Source organism: Cololabis saira, chromosome 12, assembly GCF_033807715.1.
Source record: "Cololabis saira isolate AMF1-May2022 chromosome 12, fColSai1.1, whole genome shotgun sequence".
NCBI lineage: Eukaryota > Metazoa > Chordata > Actinopteri > Beloniformes > Belonidae > Cololabis > Cololabis saira.
This window is the reverse complement of record NC_084598.1, coordinates 27,097,843-27,122,409: the sequence shown is the minus strand read 5'-3', so window position 1 is coordinate 27,122,409 and position 24,567 is coordinate 27,097,843. Positions and strand designations below refer to the sequence as shown.

General features: G+C 39.4%; 2 protein-coding genes across 2 annotated transcripts; one reads left to right on the top strand and one right to left on the bottom strand.

Moving 5' to 3' along the window:
* Positions 1-2,146: 2,146 nt before the first annotated feature.
* Positions 2,147-7,423, bottom strand: sypl2b (synaptophysin-like 2b). Its single transcript, XM_061736295.1, has 6 exons — positions 7,265-7,423; positions 7,068-7,145; positions 6,374-6,492; positions 6,084-6,288; positions 3,688-3,879; positions 2,147-3,598 (listed from the first exon to the last, which is right to left on the bottom strand). Exons 1-6 carry the CDS (start codon positions 7,280-7,282, stop codon positions 3,476-3,478), a joined length of 735 nt encoding a protein of 244 aa, XP_061592279.1. The 5' UTR covers positions 7,283-7,423; the 3' UTR covers positions 2,147-3,475.
* Positions 7,424-10,960: 3,537 nt separating this feature from the next.
* Positions 10,961-24,492, top strand: sort1b (sortilin 1b). Its single transcript, XM_061736293.1, has 20 exons — positions 10,961-11,560; positions 13,808-13,867; positions 14,042-14,115; positions 14,223-14,325; positions 14,447-14,608; positions 15,850-15,923; positions 16,846-16,895; positions 17,122-17,249; positions 17,505-17,649; positions 18,221-18,376; positions 18,676-18,782; positions 18,870-18,972; positions 19,061-19,232; positions 19,645-19,835; positions 19,942-20,131; positions 20,479-20,595; positions 21,221-21,329; positions 21,430-21,545; positions 21,700-21,829; positions 22,295-24,492. The coding sequence occupies exons 1-20, from the start codon at positions 11,315-11,317 to the stop codon at positions 22,307-22,309; spliced, it is 2,448 nt and encodes an 815-aa protein (XP_061592277.1). The 5' UTR covers positions 10,961-11,314; the 3' UTR covers positions 22,310-24,492.
* Positions 24,493-24,567: the final 75 nt, after the last annotated feature.

Here is a 24,567-nt window from a genome sequence, read left to right as displayed (position 1 = left end):
ATAGGTGGCTCACCAGTTTTGCTTCTGGCTTGGCAGGATATACAAATGTGAATTAATCTCTTTTTATTGTATAAGTGACGGGCTAACTGAGGATGTAAGTTTCAGTGTCATTTATACGACTATTGTCCAACTTTAAAGGGGACCTATTATGGCATAGAAACTCAGCCTCTGAACCATGTCTTTATCATCCCAGTGTCTAACCTCCTTCTCTATGAGGGATTCTGAGTGGGCGGGGCTATGATAATGAGGCTCTGTGTTGATTGGCTGCCTGAATGACGCGATACACCGTTACGAGAAAATGGCGGAAGCTCCGGCCGGCGGAGTTACCGTGTCCTCATTGCATGCAATGCGAGCGAGCGTCAGCGACAAAATCAATTCCATCCACTCATTTGCTTTATTTTCTATTGGACTGTCCTAACTGGCCGCAGCGACGCGCCGTTTTGAGCTGAGCATTTGTTGAACGCCCTGCTTCTACTTTCTTCCTGTCGCTTGCATTGAAACCTGGTTGAAAGCGCTGTAGTAAACAGTCATGGATGAGGAACGGCTGATCCAGTTAGTTGAAATGAGAAGTTATCTCTATGATACCTCCTCATTTCACTACAAAAACCTTTAAAATAATAAAGTGGCAGCTGGCTGGAGGGAGATGGACAGAGAGCGTCCGATTTCACGCAGTGCGACGCGATAGTCGGACGCTAGCATGCAGTTATGACACGGTGTTTAGTTGTGGCTGTGGTTTGCATTTTGGTTACGTAACGAAAATCAGCAGAATCTGAACGGTTCGTAGAAGCCACGTCACACTGGATGGATCATCCGGGCGGCTGTACAGACACTGCAGAATTTGGTTGCTTTCCTCCTTCTCTGAGTTGGCAGGCTGAGGGGAGACCACTTTATATATGTTAAAGCAAGAAAAAACGTGTTTTTCATAATAGGTCCACTTTAAGATCAAGGAAATTACGTTTTCAGTAAAGTATATGTGTCCGTCAATAAACCTGTATCGCATTAGGACCCATTTGGTCGTTACAGTGAAAGCATAAATGACGCCACATCAGTGTCTAAATTCCTTTGTGCCGTCACAGTGGTAAAGCTATTTCATATGTAGAAATTGGTTCTCTTTAAATAGCAGCGATTTTTAGACTTTCGTGCATTTTCAGTCTGATGGAAGGTTGCTCTTTAGGTCACCATGGAAACCATTAACCTCCATTCATAGCGTTTAACCGAAACACAGAACTCATCACCATGGAAACCTCTAACTGCTTTTACACTTTTATATATTTAACCAAAGATACTCTATACAGTTTATTGAACGTCTCTGATTTAACTACACACTGACCTCCACTGCAGCAGAATACATACTGTGCATATTCATTGTACATTTAAAAAACAAATACACATTTATGTAAAATTTCCATAACAGACAACTTGTTTCTAGTTTATGATGAAATATTGTTTTATTAAAGTTTTAGCTATGAATGAGTACATTAAAAATGGTCATACATCTGCTGATGAAGGTGAAGAAGTTATTGTGAATGAGGATTATTTTTATACTCTGTGTCATGACTAATTACAAACCACTCTGAAAAAAATCATACTATACATCCAATGTAGGAAAAAGTTTATATTTCTGGATTATTTGACAGACATGATCGTTCTCCTGTGTGTGAACTACTATCAACCATAAAATCAGACATAAATACCAACATTTGTTTGTTTTTTTTATGTTCACTTTAATGACACAGTATTTAATATCCACACATCTTTTAAAACTGTAACAGGGACTCCAGTCTCATGTGTGAGATTTTTACCAGCACAGTGGTGGCTCCAGCTGGAAACTGTGCACCAGGCAAGGTTATATACCAATAGAAATCATAGCAGTCAAGAAATAAAGAACTTGCATTGTGGGTTGCTCTTGGGAAATAAAGTTTGGATCTCAATGGCACTTTTCCTGGTTAAACTACTTCCCTTGTAACAAAGAGCAGGGAGAACCCAGACCAAAGCACATTTAAAGACGCATAAAAAAAAAAACTAAAAAAAAAAGTAACGTTCACAAGCAGGGTTTCCACCATCATTTCCATGGTCCAAGCATCATTACCTCACAATGCCTCAAATAAAAATAAAATAAAATAAAAAAATCAAGCAACACTTGGGATTATTTTGTGTTATCTTTTTATCCACACCTTACATGTTCTCCACCACCTGCAGTTTTCCCATAAAAACTGTGGTAAAAATGTATAAGTGCAAAAAATGTATATTTAAGTCTGCATCATGCAACAAGACTTGTCATACAAAGTTTAAATCAACCACTGCTAGCCGCGATATGACCTTAGTTGGATTAAAGTCATCGGAAAATTGTTACATGTCAGTTTCTTATTCAAAGCAATGAGATAAAAAGGTAACATAGGAATATTGCTGTCCATGTAAACTCGGAGATCGACCAGTTGTTCCAAAATGAGCAACAACTGACTAGTTAAGGTAAAACATCTGTAAATTCTTCCTTAGAAATAAATGTAAAACTCAGAAAGAGCAAACGTGCTTGAGAAATAACAGACCAAATTTCACATAAAAATTACATATTTAGATGTTAGTTTAAACTTGTTATAGTGCCTTCATTTTAAGGGAATGAGGAGGCAATGTACAAAATAGATTAAATAAATTCACCCTCAACATTGAGAAATAATCTCACATTGACACCTAGATTTTGTAGGACCGAGCTGAAATTTTGATTATACCAACTGCTGTGTGAACAACAAATGCATCCATGTGTGCACGACATAAGAACTTTGCAATTCATACACTTAATAGCCCTGAGTTTTTAAAGATATTGCTCATGGCAGAAACAACATACATAGCAGAAATACTGTACATCCACAGTAGAAACTGAAAAAGAAAATAGATGTCACATCATTATGGACACCTGGACATAGAACTGTTAAAGCATGTTTTGTTTTTTGACTTCAAGACCCTTCAAAAAAATTAAATGTATCAATAATGTAAAATTAAATGTAAGATTTTTCACAGCTCCTAATTCCTAAATCAATGTCTGTTTGCAAACTATTATTATCATTATTATTATTATTGAAGATTATTTTTTTGGCTGAACTATTATTAATGAAGAAAATATTAATCTCAGTCTCACCACAACGTTTTAGTACCATCTGAAATTATTTTGACACAACATAGTGCAGATAAAAATAGTTATCAACAAAACAACTTGCTTAATATCAGGGGTGTCCAATCCCAGTCCCCGAGATCTGCTGTCCTGCATGTTTTAGATGTTTTCTTGCTTCAACATACTTGATTCAAATTACTGGATCACCATCGGCTGGTCGTCAAGGTTTGCCAGTCTGTTAATGACATGGCCATTTGTATCAGGGTGTTCTGAAGCAGGGAAACATCTAGAACATGCAGGCAGCGGCCCTCGAGAACTGGAACTGGACACCCCTGTGTTAGATCATTTTGAAAGAAGGGGACTTTGCAGTTATGATGGTGGAACTCCCTCCTCCACATATGCAGGTTGGCTGGTTGATTTGTGGAAAGGTGTTTCCTTGTAAATGAACCAGCAGTTGCCTCCCCACAGGATGAGATTTAGGAAACCAAATATCTGCCAAATAATAAGACATATATTGAATGTCTCAGGTTTCGGTTGTACATGTCTAGTTTTTTAACATGAAAAATTGCCATTAAACTTACCACGGAGGCGTGTAACCGCCCCAGTAGAGGCATAGCTCCTGGAGTGCACTTGTTGTTTCCATTTTTGCAAACTTCAAGTAAAGTAATAATGACTGCAGGGCTGGTAGACCGTTTCACATCAGTCAAGCCTTTGGCCCAGGCGGAAGATGATGTCAGCCAGAGGAAAGCGAAGGCTGCAGTCACTAAGAGGTCCTTACAGAGAAGCACAGAAACAAACAAACTTCAGAACCTTACTAGTATTAATGCAAATCAGTATGTCTGCATGGCACATCTGTATTATAATACCTAGCCGGAAAGTCATTAACTCGTAACCATGTGTGGGAAAAAAGAGGTTACCAATTCAAGACTATAACTCTCACTGAGTGAGATAATTTTGTTGTTGCTATGTGGCACACTACCTACAAATATATTCCTGGGCAGGTTGAAAAAAAACTATAAATAGATTATGTGGCAACTAACACAGACTGTTTACTGAACATGAATGTAGCTGTGCATGCTTTCAGGTCTTTTCAGCTTGCAATGATACTTCTAGTGTTTGCATTTTATTCATGTCTCAACACATTTATTTTAAGCTAAATGTGATATGTGCTTATATGTTAAACTTTTAAAAAGGTGTGAATATAATCATTTCACAATACAACGGAAGCATATTTGTCCATATTTTTTTGCATAAGATAGCCCTAAAAGGCTTGTGTGTGCTGGTGCTGCCAGTATGCAACAGATGTCATATGGTGAGACCACAATTCATCGTGATGCTGTAGTTGCTGCAGTTTTTATATATATATATATATATATATATATATATATATATATATATATATATATATATATACATATACATATACATATATACACACACACACACACACACATAGGAAAAACATATTTTGATTATAATTAAGTTTTCATTTTTTGTTTGTTTAATTGCCATCGTCACCCTCCAAGCTCAAGAACAAAGAGACAAAGCATATTTGCATAACTTAAAATAAATAGACTCTCTGAAACAACATATCCGTCAACTGCTTGCAATCACACCCTTCCCACTGCTGCATTCACACAACTCTGTTACATGGACTCTCTGACCTCTAGTTGGATTTCAGCATGGCCTAAACTTCTTTATGGTATGAACACAAGCTATTTCAGTGATTAACAGGCATGTGTTCCTGCGCTTCAGAAATGCAACACATTCCAATAAAAAAAAAGAAAAAAATGGTAGCGACTTTAAAGATCTTCATATTTTCATTCTTCTCACAAGACTGAAGCGAGGTTGTGGTATTAAGGATAACAAGTGAAAAATGTGTCAGGTGTTACTTCGTCCCTCTGTTTGTGCAAAAGCATCAAGATGGAGGGTCACTGTTGCACTTTTTGTCTTAGATTTGTTCACACATTCTTTATTGGGAGCAAAGACTGCAGGTACACCAAACCCTCTTCTCCTTCAGCCATGCCTTTGTAAGGTGTACAGAATATGGTTTTGCAGTGTCTCCTTGAAAATGCATGCATGTCATTGAAATAAACAAAGCAGAATATTTTACTCTAAAATCTAAATTTACTTTTTTTGCAATAACAAATGACTTTTGAGCTTGCTGCTTACAGCAGACCAGAGAACACAGCATCTGCTTCTAGCTGGAATATTCTGCTATCACAATATAAGGGTCCATCCCATGTGCATCTGAGCCCAGAGATATAAATGCCACCTTTTGTTGAGGTTAATGTAAAACTTTTGCTTTCCTTTCCATTGCACTGGTACGTTTCAGGAGGCTTTAAAGTGCTTCACCAAGGCTTCCTAAAATAATCTCTTGGTCATGTGGTTGTTTCATGTGTTAATGGCTGACATTTCTTGAGTTGGTGCTTTCTGTATCACTATCAGATCAACTAACATTTGGTTCTATTTCCCCTTTCCTCTGAAAATTCCTCTACCTTCCAGGAATCATTTAGTGAAATGATGCACTATGAAGAAAGGAATGTGCATGCATATCCCTTTCTATCAGGAACACTGTTGGTAAACAATTCAACAATTTTCACATGCATGTGTGCACAAACTGAACATCATATGACCATTTGAATTATTTATTATATTCAAACCCATTACTAGTCGCTTGTTAAATAGTTTTGGAATGTGTTGCAAACCTAAAAAGGCAGAAATATATAAATATTGTGCAAATTAAATGAAGTTGACCGTCTACATTTAAATAAAAGTTGAAGTGCATGCAAGTCTTGCACTTTTGCATTTCCTGTAACATCCTATCTACAGTAAATCAAATTTGATTCAGTCACTCCAAGAATACATGCAACATATCTTTGATTGAAATTAGTTTTGATTGTATTTAGTTTGATGAGTTCTTGAATATATGACCACATTTTACCAGAACAAACGAGGAATATTCAAACTAACTTACCACAGTGGGGCCACGGCTCGATTCTCTGTACACGTGCTGGTAGCCCAAATAGAGGACCAGTGTGGCTATACAGTAGAGGAACGACAGCACTCCGACACACAAGTAGAACTGTGCAGAAGATGTCATGTCTCCAGTCAGGTAGTAGGTTTCTGTGCCAGTTTGGTTGATTATACACTTAGGTACTTCATAGGGATGGTCCACCAACCTGTGTGCAAGGAGGAGGCACAACACTTTCCAGTAATCCAGTAAATTCATCACAAGCTATTTTTGTATTTGTTTCTTACACACACCTGAAAGGATAGTTGAAGTTTGCGTGTATTTCTTCACTCTGACTTCCTTGACACTGGACATTGATGCTGGTTGTGCTGCTGAAACCTCCAGTAGTAGCAAATGCAAATATGGAAAACAGCTGCAGAGACAAAGGGAAGATAAGAGGAGATACTTTGGAAAAGGATGATGCTCAAGAGTGCTAATGAAATATGACACACTAGACTAGACGCATTTCCTTAAACATTTTGCGCAACACATTTGACAGGAAGTATTTTTCATAGAATGGCTGCCATCACTGTGAATGCTGTTACAGTTCACAATAAAATACAATTTTAAAAACCCCACACGAGGGCTAAGACAAAAAGTAAATTCCAAGTAAAGGGTGGACACAAGCATAATTCAACAAATCGAGTCAGTGAGAGTGGTATGCGGGAGCACGCTGGCTCTTAAGTGAGTCACACAACTTGAGCTCCACCGTGATAGCAGATATAAAGGGAAGCGCTGCACACTTAAATTCCACATTTGAGACGGTTTTGCAGTTCAAGCGAAAGGTTTCTCAGCTTTTCTACGGGTGGAGATGGTCACAAGACAAACAGCTTAATCAATTTGTAAGGTTTGTTGCCAAAAGAGTTGGAGAGTCCAAACACGCCCCGCTATAGTAGGCCATATGGTAAAAAAAAACAAAAAAAACTACTAAAAATACTGTAAACTCACCCATTCTAGCAAACGGATAAATGCCAAAGGCTCCTTCAAGGGTCCCAAATCAAAGTTGAATCCCGAACTCAGCACTTTCTAAAGGGAAATGAAGACATTGGCATTAAAAAAAAAGAAAAGAAAATGAAGTCGTTGCAGGGCTGAGTAGGTCTGGCAGCGACAGACGCTCAGACGCGGCCGTCACTTCTGTCTCTTACCTGGGCGACGGCGTCCATGGTTCCTGCGGAGCGACGCCCTGAACTTTCTACCGTTTCTGCGAACTATCCTTTCACTTGGGCTGCTCTCGAGGGGTCGTTGTCAAACTTGTCTACAACTTCAGCGAATCGCAGCTGCTACCATGTGACCACGGGCGTTTAGACCACTTTGACACAGAGGGGGGCGCTGCGGGGACGCACACACAGACTTTGTGTGTAGAGGACTGAATTATGGTTCCGCGTTAAATTGACGGCGTAGGGTACGCGGACACGCGCACCGTACGGTGTGCGTCGCCGCGTACCCTACGGCGTAGGCTCTGCGTTGGTGTTACGCGGACCATAAATCAGCCTTAACACAAAAGTGCTTTGAGGAACGTGAAACAATTTTAAAAGGTGTATTTAAGTGAGTTACATAATGTATTTATCTTCCTTGATTTACCATCTTCATTAAACATAAAAACAAACATGTTTTACACTTAAAACATATGATGCAATAGGCCTAAGGCCTTTACATCCACTGTCGTCACTTTGCATTGACACTTTATACTCATATTTGTACTTATACCACTACAGTCACTCTGCTGTAGATTTTTCTGACATTTGTATATTTTTTCTGACATTTGTATATTTATATATTTTTTTGTACATAAGGAGACATGCCCTGTTCATTTTTATTCTACTTTATTCTTGTTCTATTTGAGATTTTCAACATCTTGCTGCTCAGTTGTCCTGCAATTGCCCCTCGGGGATGAATAAAGTTTTCTGAATCTAAATCTGAATCTGAATCTACTTACTATGCAGGGGTATTATTTTCACTCTAACAGTCTAAAGCTCTCCATCCTCGATATAATTCCACTTTTCATATTATAACTGATAATAACAGAAACCAAAAGTATTTTCCCCAGTGCGGTTTTTGCAAAGTGCATAACTTAAAATACTATAAACTAGCACATTTATTTGCAAAGCTGGGTCATGGTATTAAATTCATGTCATAATTCAAAACTGACAAAAAAAAGTCTGAAATGTCAAAGTCAATCTTTCAAAGTTTAAAATCTGAAGAAGAAAAAAACTTTAAAAGTCTGGAAATAATTCTTGACCCTTTTTAATGTTATTTTGAAATGTTAAAAAAAATGTGTGGCAGTGGGGGCCAACAAACCTTTTTTTGTCAGTTTTGAGTTCATAGCATGAATCTAATCCCATATACGCGTAGTTGTTTTTGTACTTGTAATTGTTTTTCTCCAAGCCCAAAATTTTGACCAGACAAGTTAATAATTAGACATTATTCAGGCACTCTATAATTTTGGCTCTCAAAACTGTAAGAAGATTCTACAAAATGGTAACTAATTTTGTAACAAACACACACTATTACAAGTTAAAGTGCCATTATTGAGTTGGGAGTGTGTAAAAATGTTCTCGTAGCATTCCTTAGATGGGCATAACTAACTTCATTAAGTTTCACCAAAGGTTCCCAGTTTCAAAGACACTTTTTGATCATTAATAGGCAGACTCTTTATGCAAAAGGGGCCACGTGCCTCACATGACTCCTATTAGTGAGGGATCATTCACATGCAAGTTGTATATCTAATACCCTCCGTTTAGGTATTAGGAAATACAAGTTTTTCACAGTAGTCATCAAGTAAATTTAGGATGGATTCTTGTCCTGACATTGCTTATTATAAGAGAGCTGATCTAAAAGGACGAGTGGCGTTGTTCTCCTTGTTATTATAGAGGGCTGCTCAGGGGGAGGGCCTGCAGCTCACTAGGCAGTCCTTTATGGAGGTATGCAGCCCTACAGATCACATTATTTGGTTTTAAGAATAAAACGGAATCGTGTGATACATCAACATAACATCCATCTGATAAATGTGACAGTCCAAGGCAAAGTAATGTAAGGGGTTTTAAACAATTAAGTTCACTTTTGGAATGAGCCCTTCTTTCATTTTAGTCTGCAACAACATGACACCTTGTTTTTTTTTTAGTTGCTATTGCAAATTCAGATAGTTGCTGGACTGGTTGTTCCACCCCAAGAACTAAACATGACGAAAAACAAACATTCAGCACTAGTATCTGGTCCTGACATTGTGTGGTTTAGGTTAGTCCACATGATAATAATGAAAAGCCAAATATGTCTAACCAGGCCAGTGGCGGCTATTGGCAGCTACATTCTCTTTTTTTCGTGGAGCACATGATCAGTTGTCATGGGTTTTTTGGCACACTATATTATCACATGCACAAATTCAATCAATAGAATATGAGTCACTGTAAAAGATAAAAACCCATCCATACACCCATCCATTTATTCAAGTTTAGGGTCATAGGGATCTGCTGGGGCCTAACCTCACTCTTTTTGAGAAAATGGCAAGGGTTCACATGTGGAGTGGACATGTTGTATAAAATAAAATGACAGATATAATTTGAGATTATTTTTGGCTGTGCAATTCATAACTGGACAAAGAACATCAGAGGATGTGTCCTAAAGTGCGTGATAGTGGTATAATGTTAGCAAAAGATCCTTGGGGGGCCTCTGAATTGTGGCCTGGCGTCTCTGTGGATTGGAATTGCTTCACACAGATGCCAGCGACCTGGTCCATCCAGATTGGTACCTTGGCACTTTGGAAACAAAATGCACACCTCAAAGTCTTTATTGTATTCTTTGAGAACCCTCTAATACACTCTTTGAGGGGCTCAGTCTAACCTTTTTTCTGTTTTAATAAAGATACTGTTTGTGCAGGAGTGTCCTTCCATCAGAGGTGGACAGAGTTCTCGACCCCAGTACTTGAGTAAGAGTACAAATACTACAAAATTTACTCCGTTACAAGTAAAAGTAGCTCAGTCAAAATATTACTCGAGTAAGAGTAGAAAAGTACTTGCTTTTAAAGGTACTTAAGTATCCAAAAGTAAATGCTTTTAAATGTACTTTAAGTAAAAGTAAGAGTAAGAGTAAGAGTACATTTCTTATTTTCCACATCAGTAAATTACTATATTTTTTCTAAATTCATTGTTGCAGCTCTGTCTTGACAAACGCAGGCTACTTTGGCGGTATCGTTTTGAGGAGGCTTGACGTATTTCCGCTTTACGTACATCCCAGTGGAGAGCGTGCACTGTGATAGGTCTCCTCCTTTGACAAAAACAGCTTGTGTCCAATAGGATTTTAGGGAAGAAGAAAAAAGAGCAGACCTGAAAGTAACGAGTACTTTTCAGCCTTCCTAGAAATTTACTCGAGTAAAAGTAAAAATATTTATCTTGGAAATGTATTCAAGTAAGAGTAATAAGTACCGAAGAAATCTAATACTCTAATAAGTACAAATCCTCTGGATATGTACTTAAGTACAGTACTCAAGTAAATTTACTCTGTTACTGTCCACCACTGCCTTCCATTCACCACTATGTTGTCTTAAGTCTGCCAAAGTCAGCAAACAATATTGTGCAAAATACTGCCAATAGCTGCAAAAGGAGAGGAGTTCATAAACTCTCCAGACACAAAATAAGAAACAAATTAAGTTTAAAATTGGATGGTACTGCTTGACAGTGTCGCTCAACCTATCCTGACAGTCTTTGACAGCTAATTATGCAGCTTTCTCTTTCGGCCCCGCCCCTTCACGAACTGACCAATGAGAAAGCAGAAGAGGTGGCTTAGAGTAGCAGACCAGCCAATCAGCGCAGCCCTCTCTGGGCAGACCGATTTCTATATTATCATTACGATATGTGATGTTGGCTGTGGACTTACAAGGCGAGTAATTGGTGTTCATCACACATAGGATTTGCAACATACTCGTGTTTTAATTTTTTTTTAATTTTATTTTTTACATGGATATATTTTTTAGCTGCTGCGCGAGGAAGGAGTGAGCTTTGAGGTCTCTCCGTGTTTTCTAAGACCGAAATAGTCGCTGTCTGTCAGGAGGACTGGTGTTGTGTTGATGTCATCACGGCAGAGCTGTAGCGACCTTCAATTCCTGCAAGATTAGGGAAAAACAAAGACTCGTCCGGAGGTTCTTTTGCCTCCTGCTCTTTTGTTAGGGTTTGTGTGTGACACTTTCGCTAGTAAAGGCGAGGATGATGGGACTTTTGCTGCGCGGCGTCCTGCTGCTCTCCGCCTGCACTTTCACCGCCAGCGTAGATTTTCATCTGGGATCTGAAGCGCTCGGAAACCAGCCGGTTTTTGTGAGACGCCGGAGCCCTGCGGAGAGACCGGCCACCAGGCTCGGGGGGAGAAAACGGAGAGCCACCGAGCAGGATGGGGATGAGTCGTGCAAAGGGCTTCAGGGATCCCAAACCAAGTTAGCAGACAACACCCACCCGGTAAGTTAAGCCTGGTTTATGGTTCCCCGTGTAATCGACGCAGAGCCCCACGGCGTAGAGTACGCGGCGACGCACACCGTACTGTGTGCGTCGCCGCGTACCCTACGCCGTAGGCTCTGCGTTAGTGTAACGCAGAACCATGAATCAGCCTTTAGGTGCAGGTGCTCAGCCAGGTTCAGGGACATGGGCCTAATCAGCTCTAATTAGAAACACAACTGCTCATGGCCTGTTTTTCCATCCGCTTGTAAAGCCTTAAAGCCCCGTTTAACTGCTAAATTGGAACAAAGCCCCCAAAAATAAAAAAATAAATCCTCCACAGCACACCTAACATTTATTTCACTTTCATGCATGGTTTTGTCTTTCATTGTTACCACTTCCTTTGCCCCTGTGAAAGATTGGTATAGTCAGGGGCAAAAATCCCGTTTCATAGTTGGGGGGGACAATAAACAGTAACATTTTAGAGAATAAATCCAGGGGGGGACAAGGAATAAAAGTTTTAGCCTTCCTTTAATACAGCATTTTGACATTTTCAACTCTATCTCGCAAACAGGCAGAAGACCTTTCTTAGAGTAATACAAAACAATGGTATTAGGTGGAAGGTGGCAATAATACAGCACATCTGACATAATACACTGCAAAAACCCAAAATCTTAACAAGAATATTTGTCTTATTTCTAGTTAAAATGTCTCATTTTTAGTTAAAAAAAATCTCATTACACTTAAAACAAGACTCATCACTGGAAAAAAACAACAATTTTCACCTGTTTCAAGTAGATTTTCACTTAAAATAAGTAGAAAAATCTGCCAGTGGAACAAGATTGTTTTGCAGATAAGATAAATCTTGTCCCACTGGCAGATTTTTCTACTTATTTCAAGTGAAAATTTACTTGAAACAGGTGAAAATGGTCAAATAACAAGTTATTTTTCTGGTGATGACTCTTGTTTTAAGTGTAATAAGATTTTACTGTTTATTATTATTTTCGGTTTCGGCCACAAATTTTCATTTTGGTGCATCACTACTAAATACTACTGCATTGTTCCAAAATTATTAATTCTGTCTCAAATTATTCTAGGGGGGGACAGCTTTACTAATGGGGGGACTTGTCCCCCCTGTCCCCCCCGGGATTTTCGCCCCTGCTCCACAGCACACCTAACATTTCACTTTTATGCATGGTTTTGTCTTTCATTGTTACCACTTCCTTTGCCCCTGTGAAAGATTGATATAGTGACGCAGAAAATGTAACTACACTTTCGGTCCTGCACATAAGGGCAACCAGACTAGTTTATTTCCCCAAAGCTATGACCCAGCTTATTGGTTTTTTGAAGCCTGCAAGTTTTCTGTATTGAACCAGCCCACTTTTCCCCTCATGAATCCACCTCAATGTTGACAGGAAAATTGGCTAAAGGAAATACATGTGACTGGCAGTGTGGTAGTTATTTTGTAATTAAATGCTGGATTTATATGTAGTGAGAACAATTAACACACAGCAAGTATTAAGATAAAGTCAGCACATTGTTTTTGTGCTTGTGTATGGTTTTTTTTTTGGACACTGAACAGTAACTATAACTAGGAAGAGAAGATGACTTCATTTGTGGGGCTTATAAAACCTCTCTGCAGCTAAACTCTCCACAAAACAAACAAGACCGACTTCATCTAAATCCTGTGCTTCTCATTTGCTTAGCTCCTCACTGCCATGTGATCAACAGTTCATTGCTTTGTATGCTTGGCTCCTGTAATCTGAGGTCGAAAAAATTCCTGGAGACTGAGCCTTGTCTTTCCCTGAGGTTGTTTCAACCGGTCCCACCGGTAGTAGAAGTGTTTACAGGGTGAGCGGCTTTGAATGGCGTGCGTGAACAATGCCGATCCTTTTGTCAGAGCTGTGTTACTGAGTCAGTTTAATTTACACAATACAAAACTTTTGAAATGAAACTTTTCATCCTCCACAGTTCAGTAGTTTCACCCAGAAGTGGGGCTTATTTGAAGCTTTATTTGGTTGATAAGCCATGCTTCACTTTAAAATCCTTTGTCCTGCTTGCTCTAACACAAAATGAGGAGAAACACACTGCTGGACAAAGAGAAAAATACATTCCCTGGAGTTCAAATTCACCAAGAGGCTGTTGCTGCAGTTTATAATTGTTTAATTTGTCCCTTTTTTGGTCTGGTGTGCTGTAAATGAATTTGTTTCTGTAAATCCTGGATTATTCAATAATGTTTCAACTTTATTGCGTCTTAAATCTTTTCCTTAGTATGCCTTTAATGACCTGAGCGGGTCGGTGTCGCTTGCCTGGGTTGGAGATGGCAGAGGGGTGAGTGGTGCACTCGTCATGACATGAGTAGGTCAAACATCGTTGGCTTAATACGGTGCAGGGTGGTCTGCCTGCAGAGATTACACAACTAGCTCACATCAGAGTCTCATGTACTGTACAGTAATAATTGATACATGCCCTACTTTCCTCAAGCTGAACCTTTGTTGGTTGCAGGTTATTCTGGCTTTGACGACTTTTCAGGTGCCCTTCTTCATGCTGAGACTGGGACAGTCCAAACTCTATCGTAGGTAAGTCTTTTGGCCTGGCCCATTCGGATAAGTTTTGTATAACAAGAAGATATAAAAGATTTGTTTAACATTTGCATTGAGTTGCGCTGCCACCATTTCTCTTGCAGTGAGAACTACGGGAAGTCCTTCCAGGATGTGACCAGCTTAATCAACAACACCTTCATCAGATCAGAGTTTGGTATCGCAATCGGCCCAGAGAACTCGGGGAAAGTAAGCCATGTCCTCTTCAAGTCCTCCCCGGATGTGCACCAATGTTGTCATTTTGTGGTATAACAGACGTAGCAGCAATGTAATATTTCCTGTTAAGAAACATTTGGACTCTGGCTTTCAGGTTATCCTAACAGGGGAAGTATCTGGAGGTCAGGAGTCTCGGATTTTTGTCTCTGGAGACTTTGGAAAGAGTTTCACCCACCGGGACTTGCCTTTCATCCCCATGATGCAGATCACATATGATCCTGACAGTTCAAATGTGCTTGTTGCCCTCAGCAGCAGTGTAAGTAGTAAATAAAGGTGTATGTAACTTTAAAAAAAAAAAAAAGAACCAGACATTTTGTGGTTCTTTTTCAGATAAATATTAAACATTAGAACCTTATGAATGTTAGTTATTGAAAATCACAAAAACAGAAGTCAGGTTGTGTCATGTTAAGTTCTCCTGTTGAGTAAATTCGGGGGTTTCATAAAGCAGCACAGAAATGTTGTAATGGATTTCGTGTTCAAGCTTCTGCCAGATGTGATGCTATTTTGGAAATTTGAGACCAAAGTTCCAGAATAAAGCTGAAACTTCTAATATGTACCTAAATTAGAAAAGAGAAATAAACAAACAAAGGAATAATTATCTACAACATGTTTTTGGGAGCTCAAATAACTCAAATTCTATTAAAAGCTGGACAATGTCCAGATGCATTTCAATAGTCACCTTTTGATTTTAAAATATGCCGTCCTAGCTCATAATCTAATATAGTTCCCTCTTACTGACGGAAAGAGGTAAAAACTCACAATAGGCTCTTTGTTTTTATTTGATTACACTTCTTGAAAAACGGGAAATGTTTAATCTGATACCTCACTTGTATATTGATCTTTTGGCAACCAACTATTTTGGTTTCATAGTGACAACACTTTAAACATTCACCATTTCATGCAGTCATCCACTAACTACCTATAGATACTTTATTAATCCTGAGGGAAATTCAAACGTTCCCATGTTCCCTGAAATTACTTTAAGAATTTTAAAAGGGTCAAATTTCTGTTAGTTAAGATTTATGTGCTCTTAAAACTGTTCAGATACAAACTATATTTAGTTATAAAGCCAGAGAAAAACGGTGGCTTTGTCTCTAAAAATAATGAATGGGGAAAACTTAACATGTGTAACAATGATTATCTATATCTATATCACTAATCCTGACAGTCATGTTTGGCGGATAATCTGATAGCATGTAAGCAACCTATACATTTAATAAAAAGTTACAGAATTTCTCTTCCGTTTAGATCTATCGGGGCCTAGTAAATAAAGAGCAAATTGATTAAAAATATTAGGGCGAGGGAAATTTAAAACCAATTAGTGAAGAATGATGCATTTCCTTTTTAGGGCATAGAACCTTTTAATCTTTGTTTGCACAGCCTGCATTCATTAACATGACTGCAGTGTTTATGAGTACCTCCTCCTAGTTCTGTAAACTTCCTTTAGACAAACTCTCGGTTAATAATTCTTTTTTTTTTTTTTCTTCCCCTTTCCAGAATGAACTGTGGCTCTCTGAGGATTTTGGCAGTAACTGGAGAAAGGTCGAGAACATGGTGTGTTTGGTGAAATGGTAAGATATAGCACCAACTGATGGTATCTGCCCCTTATATATCTGCTCTTTGCCAACAAACACTCATCTCTCATTCGGTGCCCCCAAGTGAGATAAGGAAGAAATAGTTGTACTGCTCTGGCATGCAGAGCATTTCTTCAACCATGTTACTGTTTTTTCCTTGAGTTTTATTTAAAAAAAAATTAAATTTTGCTCACCAGCAGAGTCGGATGAACAAAGCACAATATGTTTAAAACATACCTGTAAAGGTATGGTCTAATTTGCTCAGGTTGTTCTATTGTGTTTGCCTTTGCTGATGGTTAATAAGGAAACATAAAATACAAATGTAATATGACCAATATCTTCAAAGTTTCAGTAGTAAAACGGTTGCTTTTGATGACTGTGTGATAAGTTGTCCTGCGGTCACGTCCTCAAAGGCCACGCTGTACTTTTTAGGGAAGTTTCAGAGACTTCCTAGTATGTGTCACCGAGTAACCCGGGGTCATGAAACATCTTTTCTGTGTAAGTCGTTAGGCTGGGTGGTGAAAGTTAGGGCGTCTGACAAAACTACATGTGCAAAAACGTCCCCTTGATACAGAAGCTGTTGTCACTAACCCTGGCGATGCTGAACTGAAGATGTAGGAAAGTGGGTCATTCAGAACTGGGACAGGAGTTTTCTGATGTCAGAGAAAAATACAGAGCTTGTTGTGTTCGGTAATCTGTACGCTTTACTTCATCTCGGATGTCATGACAGAAGTGTGGGAATAGATCCTTAATCCACAATGAATCCTGCTGTCGTCTGATACAGCAATATCGTCACACCGTGGCTTTATTGTAAATTTAAATTCTGTCACAAGTTTACAAGCAAACCAGTTTACATCTATTTGCTTAATTTTTTTTTGACAACTCTTTTTATGTTTTGCTTACTCTGTTTTGCTTTCAGGGGTAGGAGAAATACCATCTTCTTTACAACCAGCAGGAATGGATCCTGCAGTAAGTAACCGCTCGTCATGCAAAAAGTGAAAAGGGAGGTTGTGGGGGTGCATAAAATTAAAAACAACACAAAGATGGTAATGACAGATAGTACTGAGATGAATATAATACATATCAAATGCGCCGACATATTTGTTCTTCTCATTTAGCCTCCAATGCTATATTTAAGAGTTATTCATACACACAATTGATGCACCTTCATTTCTAAGCTGACTGAATGTTTCAGGTGATCGAGGAATGTTGGAGCTGAAAAGGACAACGGACTACGGCAAAACCTCCAAGACTGTCGCCAATAAAATCTTCTCTTTTGGTCTGGGTGGACGTTTCCTCTTTGCCTCTGTAATGACGGGACAGGTCAGTCACAGGAGGGTCCGTTCAAGACAATGTGATGGCAGCATGAGCTAAATAACTTATGGATTTAAACTTCTGAGTTTCTACGAAATTAAAGTTTTGTTAATCTACAAAAGAGGTAAAGGGAAGTACCTAAGTTCAGGTCCCAGTGGAAGCTGTGAGGAGTTACTCACAAGCAGCAGATGGACAAAGAGACGATGGGCAACATGATAAGAATATTTATGGTTCTCCAAATTGTTTGCTTCCCCCTTCCCGCAGGGCACACTGAGGATGATTCACGTGTCGGTGGACCATGGTGAGACTTGGAACATGGCCCAGCTGCCGCCTGTTGGCCACGAGCAGTTCTACTCCATTTTGGCAGCGAACGATGAGATGGTCTTCATGCATGTTGATGAGCCTGGAGGTCAGTCCGTACCCTAGACTCATATGTTTGGTCATTTATAAAAGAGGAATCGGTAAGGATGTGCAGGAGCAGAGGCCGTGTGCTGTCCTGTAGAAACTGGATGGCAAAATATTACATAACATGTTGTGTGTTTTAAGGTTTGAAAAAATTTAGAGAAGGAAAATTCAAATTGGTGTCTAGAGTTGTAGGTTTTACATATGCAAAACGTAGTGATGCAGGCTAACTCACTACAAGCCAGTGTCGTGATATGTACATCAATCAAGCTGCTCAGACCAGTAGATCTTTCTGAGGCATTTTGGTGTTACTTTTATTTGATTTACTCACCATGCTCGAGTTTGGGAGAAGACAAGAGAATGAGCACAACAATCTGAAAACTGCAACAGACGATCATTTGCCACTTAAAGTTAAATTTGTGCATCTGTTACCTCTGCAGCCAACCTAAGTAATGCTGTTTGGGTTGATGCCTCCAGTGTTTGCCTGCCTACAGACTTTTGAACTCGTGCAAAATATTTAAGTGCCTAATTACTAACTACCACACGGCCCTAAAACCCTCCTGTTGTTTCTTCCACAGATACTGGATTTGGTACCATTTATGTTTCGGATGACCGGGGCACGGTCTACTCCAAGTCACTGGAGCGTCACCTTTACACCACCACGGGGGGTGACACAGACTTCACCAACATCACCTCCCTACGAGGGGTTTTCGTCACCAGCATTCTGGCCGAAGGTACCCCTGCTCATGTGTCAGTGCCTGGATAAAGAATGACGAGACATGCCTGTACTCAAATTCTCTGTAGCAGCACTCCCACACGCATGCCTCCTCTGTTATATCCCAGCAGAAGGGTGTGAAGTAAATATTTGATTAGTTGTTCAGTGTTAGATGTGCTGGCTGTAAAAAGGCAAGTGACCTTACTGAGGGAGAAATACTTTTCATTACTGCCACAATAATATTCTTATTTCCAAACATTATTTCTGGTTTGGTGGACAACTGAGTAAAAATGCCACGTTCTGGCCCTGTGGTTGCAGATAAGTCCGTGCAGTCGGTGGTGTCCTTTGATCAGGGAGGGGAGTGGGTCCCCTTGAGGAAACCTGCCAACACCAAGTGCGATGCTACAGCCAAGGACCCGGACAAGGTAAGTGCAATGTCGTTATGAGTGTTGCAGTGTCCTCCTTCAGTCGGTACTGTTTAAAGAGAAAACTGCTTCTGTTCTTTCCCACAGTGCAATCTGCACATCCACGCCGCTTACAGCATCGCTATGAAGCTGACCGTCCCCATGCCGCCTCTGACGGAGCCAAATGCCGTGGGTCTCATCCTGGCTCATGGTAACACTCTGAGCTTTCACGTCATTATCAATGCGCTATAAGATGATGTCTTTAGCCCTCTGAACATTAAAAATACAAATTTAATCAGGCAGTGTTGGGGACGCCATCTCCGTGATGCGACCTGATGTGTACGTGTCTGATGATGGGGGTTACACCTGGATAAAGGCACTTGATGGACCCCATCACTATGCCATTCTGGACTCAGGGGGGCTCCTGGTGGCCGTGGAGCACAGCCCGACCCAGCCCATCAGCAAGATCAAGTGAGTTGCAGCCAGAGGCAATGCTGGAACTGGATTCAACCTACAGTATATATGCTGATTTACTCTAATAATTAAATGTATTTTAAAATGCAAATGCTATATAGATTAAAACATTAAAAAAGTAACACAGACATAACAGGTGTTGATGACAACATAAAGTGTTAATGTTTCTCCATGGTGGTTTCACAGCAGCATTCCAGGGCAGCATTTAGCTGCTTGTAGTCAGATTCCCTGTCTCCGCTCTACATGATCTACAGTATTTGTGACGTCACAGATGATGTTCAGATAGATACGGGCGACGACAGACACATGCACTGGCATTAATTACCTTGAAAATAATACATTAGAGTTTAGGTTTCTTTTAGCTTCGTGAGGTTATGCTGGTGTTCAAACATGTGTGATATCCTGCCAGATTTTCCACTGATGAAGGACAGTGCTGGGGTGTGTACACCTTCACTGAAGATCCCATCTTCTTCACTGGACTGGCATCGGAGCCGGGAGCTCGATCTATGAACGTGAGCATCTGGGGCTACAGAGAATCCTTCCTCAGCGAGTACTGGATCTCTTTCACCATTGACTTCAGGGAGCTTCTCACCAGAGATTGTGAGTGACAAGACAAAAACGAAAAAAAACGTTTTTATTTGAATTTAGGAATGTTTTCTCAATAGTTTGATCACATTTGATCAGAGTACATTTACTGGTGCTTTAGGCGATGACGAGGACTATGTGCAGTGGTTGGCCCACTCTGATGACATCAGCGACCCAAACGACGGCTGCATGCTGGGTTACAAAGAGAAATTCCTGCGGCTCAGAAAGGACTCCGTTTGCTGGAATGGACGGGATTACGAAATCACCAAACAGCCGACCCTGTGCCCGTGCACCCTGGACGACTTTTTGTGGTAAGACGAGTCACTGATGAGATGCCATCAGATAATAAACTTCCTCTTGTGCACTGACAGTAACTCCTATGCATTCATGCTTAAGCTTGATTTGCAGGTGATACCAAAGTATCAGTACTACCGGTAACTATGCTGTTAATGTCAGTGGGACTAATGTGGATAACTCAAGCTTGATTTAAAAACTTAAAAAAAAGATGAACACAAGATCTTTAACATTTTAAATGTACACAACTGTGCTTTATTAATGAACTGAGTGAACAGCTGAGTTATAACAGTGATGTGAGAAAATGCAGGCTGTATTTTCAGCCCCTGCTTATTGTACTATAACGCTGCGTGAATCTTTTCAGTGACTTTGGATTCTACCGCAAAGAGAACAGCTCTGAATGTGTGGAGCAGCCGGACCTGAAGGGCAAAGTGCTGGAGTTCTGTCTGAACGGAAAAGAGGAGCAGCTGCAGACCAGCGGGTAGGGCGCCAGATTCACCTTCTTAATGTGCCAGATCCATGGGTATATAGAGTTTAGTATTGATTATTGACAAATATATTATTCTACAGAAGCAGCACCTTTTGAAATAACTGCATGTGCTGGCCCTCGTCTTTAATCACTGATGCAACATGATTGAACTCACCGTTCTGTCTTGATCCGATTCTTGTCAGAGTATTAACTGTATTAGTGTTAATTTTACTGAAGTTATGTAACAGTGTGTTAGATCTGTACTCTGTCTCAGGAAAGACGGGGACAAGTAATGACAATGAGGAAGTTGATGCAGAGAGCAGTAAGAGGAAGCAGATGAGGGTGTTATGCGTCTTGTAAGAGTTGTGTATTTTTAATTGTGACAATGAATTTAAACAAAATGAACTATAAACTGTTTTAGGTCTGCACTTTAAGGACTGGTGGATTGTCAAAGCAGACATACCACTTGGCTTGAATTCTTAAAAACGCAATTTTATTGATGTTCCCAATTAAAATTTAACTTCACCATAAAATTAATCAACCTTTTACTAATGTGCTCATCGGTCTCAAGAAGCTGTTGTGCAAACTATCAAAGATTTTGATGGTGGGGTTTTAAAATCACTTGTGTTCCTCGCAGATATAGAAAAATCCCTGGAGATAAATGTGAAGGAGGGAAGATGCCCGAGCGTAAAGAGATCGACCTCAGTAAGAGGTGTGTCAGTGACCTGGTGGGCCCAGACCTTCTGGTCAGTATCTCTGCACACTAAGACTTTATATAATATTTATTCATGTAAGTTATCTGTTCCACTGCTGACATGGTTTTTGGTCAATTTTTATGCTCTACAGGTAGGTCAGCAGTCCTCAAAGTCTGTGCCCGTCGTAGTGACGGTCGTCATCTTCGTCATGCTGCTGAGTAGCGCAGCAGGAGTCGTCTTTGTTAGGAAATATGTCTGTGGTGGCAGGTTAGTAAATATTAACCTCCAGCTCAACACGTAAACCTGGTTACAGGACGATACACCCCTCAGTAAACTTCATCTCAGATTACAGATGTTGTTTATACTGTTGTTTGATTGTTGGTTCTGGGCGACCTGACGGTGTTTTGAACGTGCCCTGCAGGTTTTTGGTTCACAGATACTCGGTGCTGCAGCAGCATGTTGAGGACAACGCCACTGACGAGATGGACGACGCGCTGGAGAGCAACCACACACAAAACGGCAAAATAGAGTTTCACGATGACTCTGATGAGGTACGATTGATATGTCATCCTTCAAAAAACTCTGCAGGACCACTTTTACCAAGAAAACACACACTCACAAGGCATGATCAATACAACTTATTGTAGCTGTTGATTATTCTGACCACGCCTTCAGGGCTGAGGTCACTGGTACGGGTCAGGGATGTCGTTAGTGTCTGTTTTAAATCACAGGGAAACAGTGTAACAGTAAAAAAATTAAAAAAAACACAACCTTTCAGCCTCAGAGCATCGTAATCTGACACCATTCCTCCAAAACTGACCTGGAAAATCTACCACACACACAGGAAACATTATTTTCTCAAGGAAAAGTGATTTTAAGAGTTAGAACTTAATGCACTTGCAGGTCACTTGAGTGACTGAGCTGGGTGTCTGTGTGTGTCAACATAACCGTCTTGGTTTGTTTGCGCACCTGGGTTGGTCCTGGCTTCAGAGGTATGCTCTCTTCTCTTTCAACAGGATCTGCTTGAATAGCAGGCTCCACCTGTTATTCAGCAGGTTTCCAGTCCAGCCCGTGGCCCGGCCGCTGTTCCCGTCACTCTCGTCTCCAGTTACTTCTTCCTTCCACCCTCTGGTAATAACTTTGGCCTCAGCTACTGACGGAGAGTCTGCCTCGCTCTGCTGTCAACAATGAAGTTTTAATGAATGTATGAAGGTTTTCCAGAAGCTCATGCCACAGTCGAGAACTGTGAAAGAGGTCTTGTGTTGTGAGTTGTTTAGTGGGTTTGAATCTCAGCTATTTATTGTAGAGAATGAAGAACTGCTGCAGTAACAGCTGAACTGCTGACCAGAGCCAGGGTCATGGTTTTAAAGAAAAGCCAGATGTACAAATCCTCCCCTGCTCTATGCGTTTTACTTCTCCCATCAGCTGGATATACTCCTGGTGGTACTTCTCATTTCTGTTAAAGATTTGTCATTTTTATCATGCACTTGTATATATTCCTGTTTTTCTTTGCAGTTTTTTTTCTCTTGTGATATTAGTTTGAGTGTTGAAATGGTTGCAGATGGTTTCTGGTTAATAATGATTCCAGACCACCTCAGTCTTAATTCATTCTTTAATCGTGCATATGTCAGAAATATTCCCCAAATCACCAGACTTTTATAAATTTGAGATTTGGGCTTCATTGAATTGTGAAATTATATTTTTTCGAGTCTGTATTTGAAATACAAGCCTGCATACTTTTAGATAATTTGTCATTTGGGGGTTTATGATTGAAGTAATACGACTCAAAGAAAAAAAAAGTCAATTTCTATAAAGATTAATAGCAATAACATAACATTTTGTACATTTAGTATATTGTTCATCCAAGGTAAATAAACTTTTTAGGTACAACATATCTTAATGCTGTTAGTCATCTAGTGGAAATGTCATTCCGCAAAATGTGTAATGCGTCGACTTCCAGGATGTTGAAGTGTGTCTGTTTCAAGACAGAATTTGTTTAAACTTTGACTGCAGTTCTGACTGCTGAAAGCACAACGTCCTTTTGTAAGGTAACAGTTTGTAGTTGAGTCTTTCCTTTAAAAGTGACGTATTGTATTAGGACATCATTGTAATCATCAAATATATATATATATATATATATATATATATATATATATACATACATACACACACACTGTATTTGTATTAATTTGTCCAACTTATCAGTTCATGTAATATCTGAGGAAGTCTGAGTCAGATATATCAAAAATCTTAATTTCATAGTTGATATGGACACATTGTATTGAAATTTACTTTTCACTCTTTGCAAAATAGTCAGATGACGTAGCATGGCAATATAATTTGGTAATGGAAACTGAAAAACAGTGCAAAAAAAAAAAAGAAGCAAATAAGTGTTGAAAATTCTGTAGTCTAATTCCTGCTGATGCCTGTCAAAACATGGTGGATAAGATACAATACAAGCTTGACTGAGTTTGCTTCTTTTTTAAATAATAGTTGGAACAAATTTTCTGAGCTACTGAAGGTTTTTCAATCGGTTTATTTAACAAATCTCTCCAATTGTGAAATCTTACTGTTTTTTTTCACATTTGCTGCAAAGCTGTCTGTCTCGTGTTAAATGCTTTGCTTTCATGCAGGTTTCTTTATGACAAGCTGATTCGATGTGCATTAGATTGGATGTGGTCAAAAAGTGCCTGGTTGAGGATCTGACATGCAGCTGTCATCCATCTATGATCATTATTAGTATTAGCTGATATGTAACCTGTTAAATTATGTCATTGATGCCCTCAAATTGCACATTTTACTTAAGATAACTTCTTCAGCTGCAAATGTTCCCCATTGAAGTGCATGTCGACTCTTAACAATGCTTAAAGTTTTTTTTTAAAGAAATGGTCTGTTTAGTTTCCCTTTTGTTTGCTGTTTTTGACTTAATACTGAGACAGTTTAAAAAGTTTGCTGAAATATAAAACTAAGTTAATACAGGGTTACCATGTAGCTGCTTTACACTGGAAAGCACCTGATTAGGTTTATTTAATGAAATATTTCAATGTATTATGTGAGGGTAACACATTTTTTTTCTTAGTCTGAAACTACTGTATAAATTAAATTTGATGGTTCTGTAAATATACAAGGTTGCACATTTATAACTGCTGTTTCTTTTCTGTATATTTAAAGCTATTTTCTTCGAGTTTAACATTAAACTCACATGTTCCTCTAATTTTGTTGCCATATTCTTATTTCTCAAACAGCCTGGAAATAAAAGTTCAAAAAATGAATCCGGGACAAAAAAAAG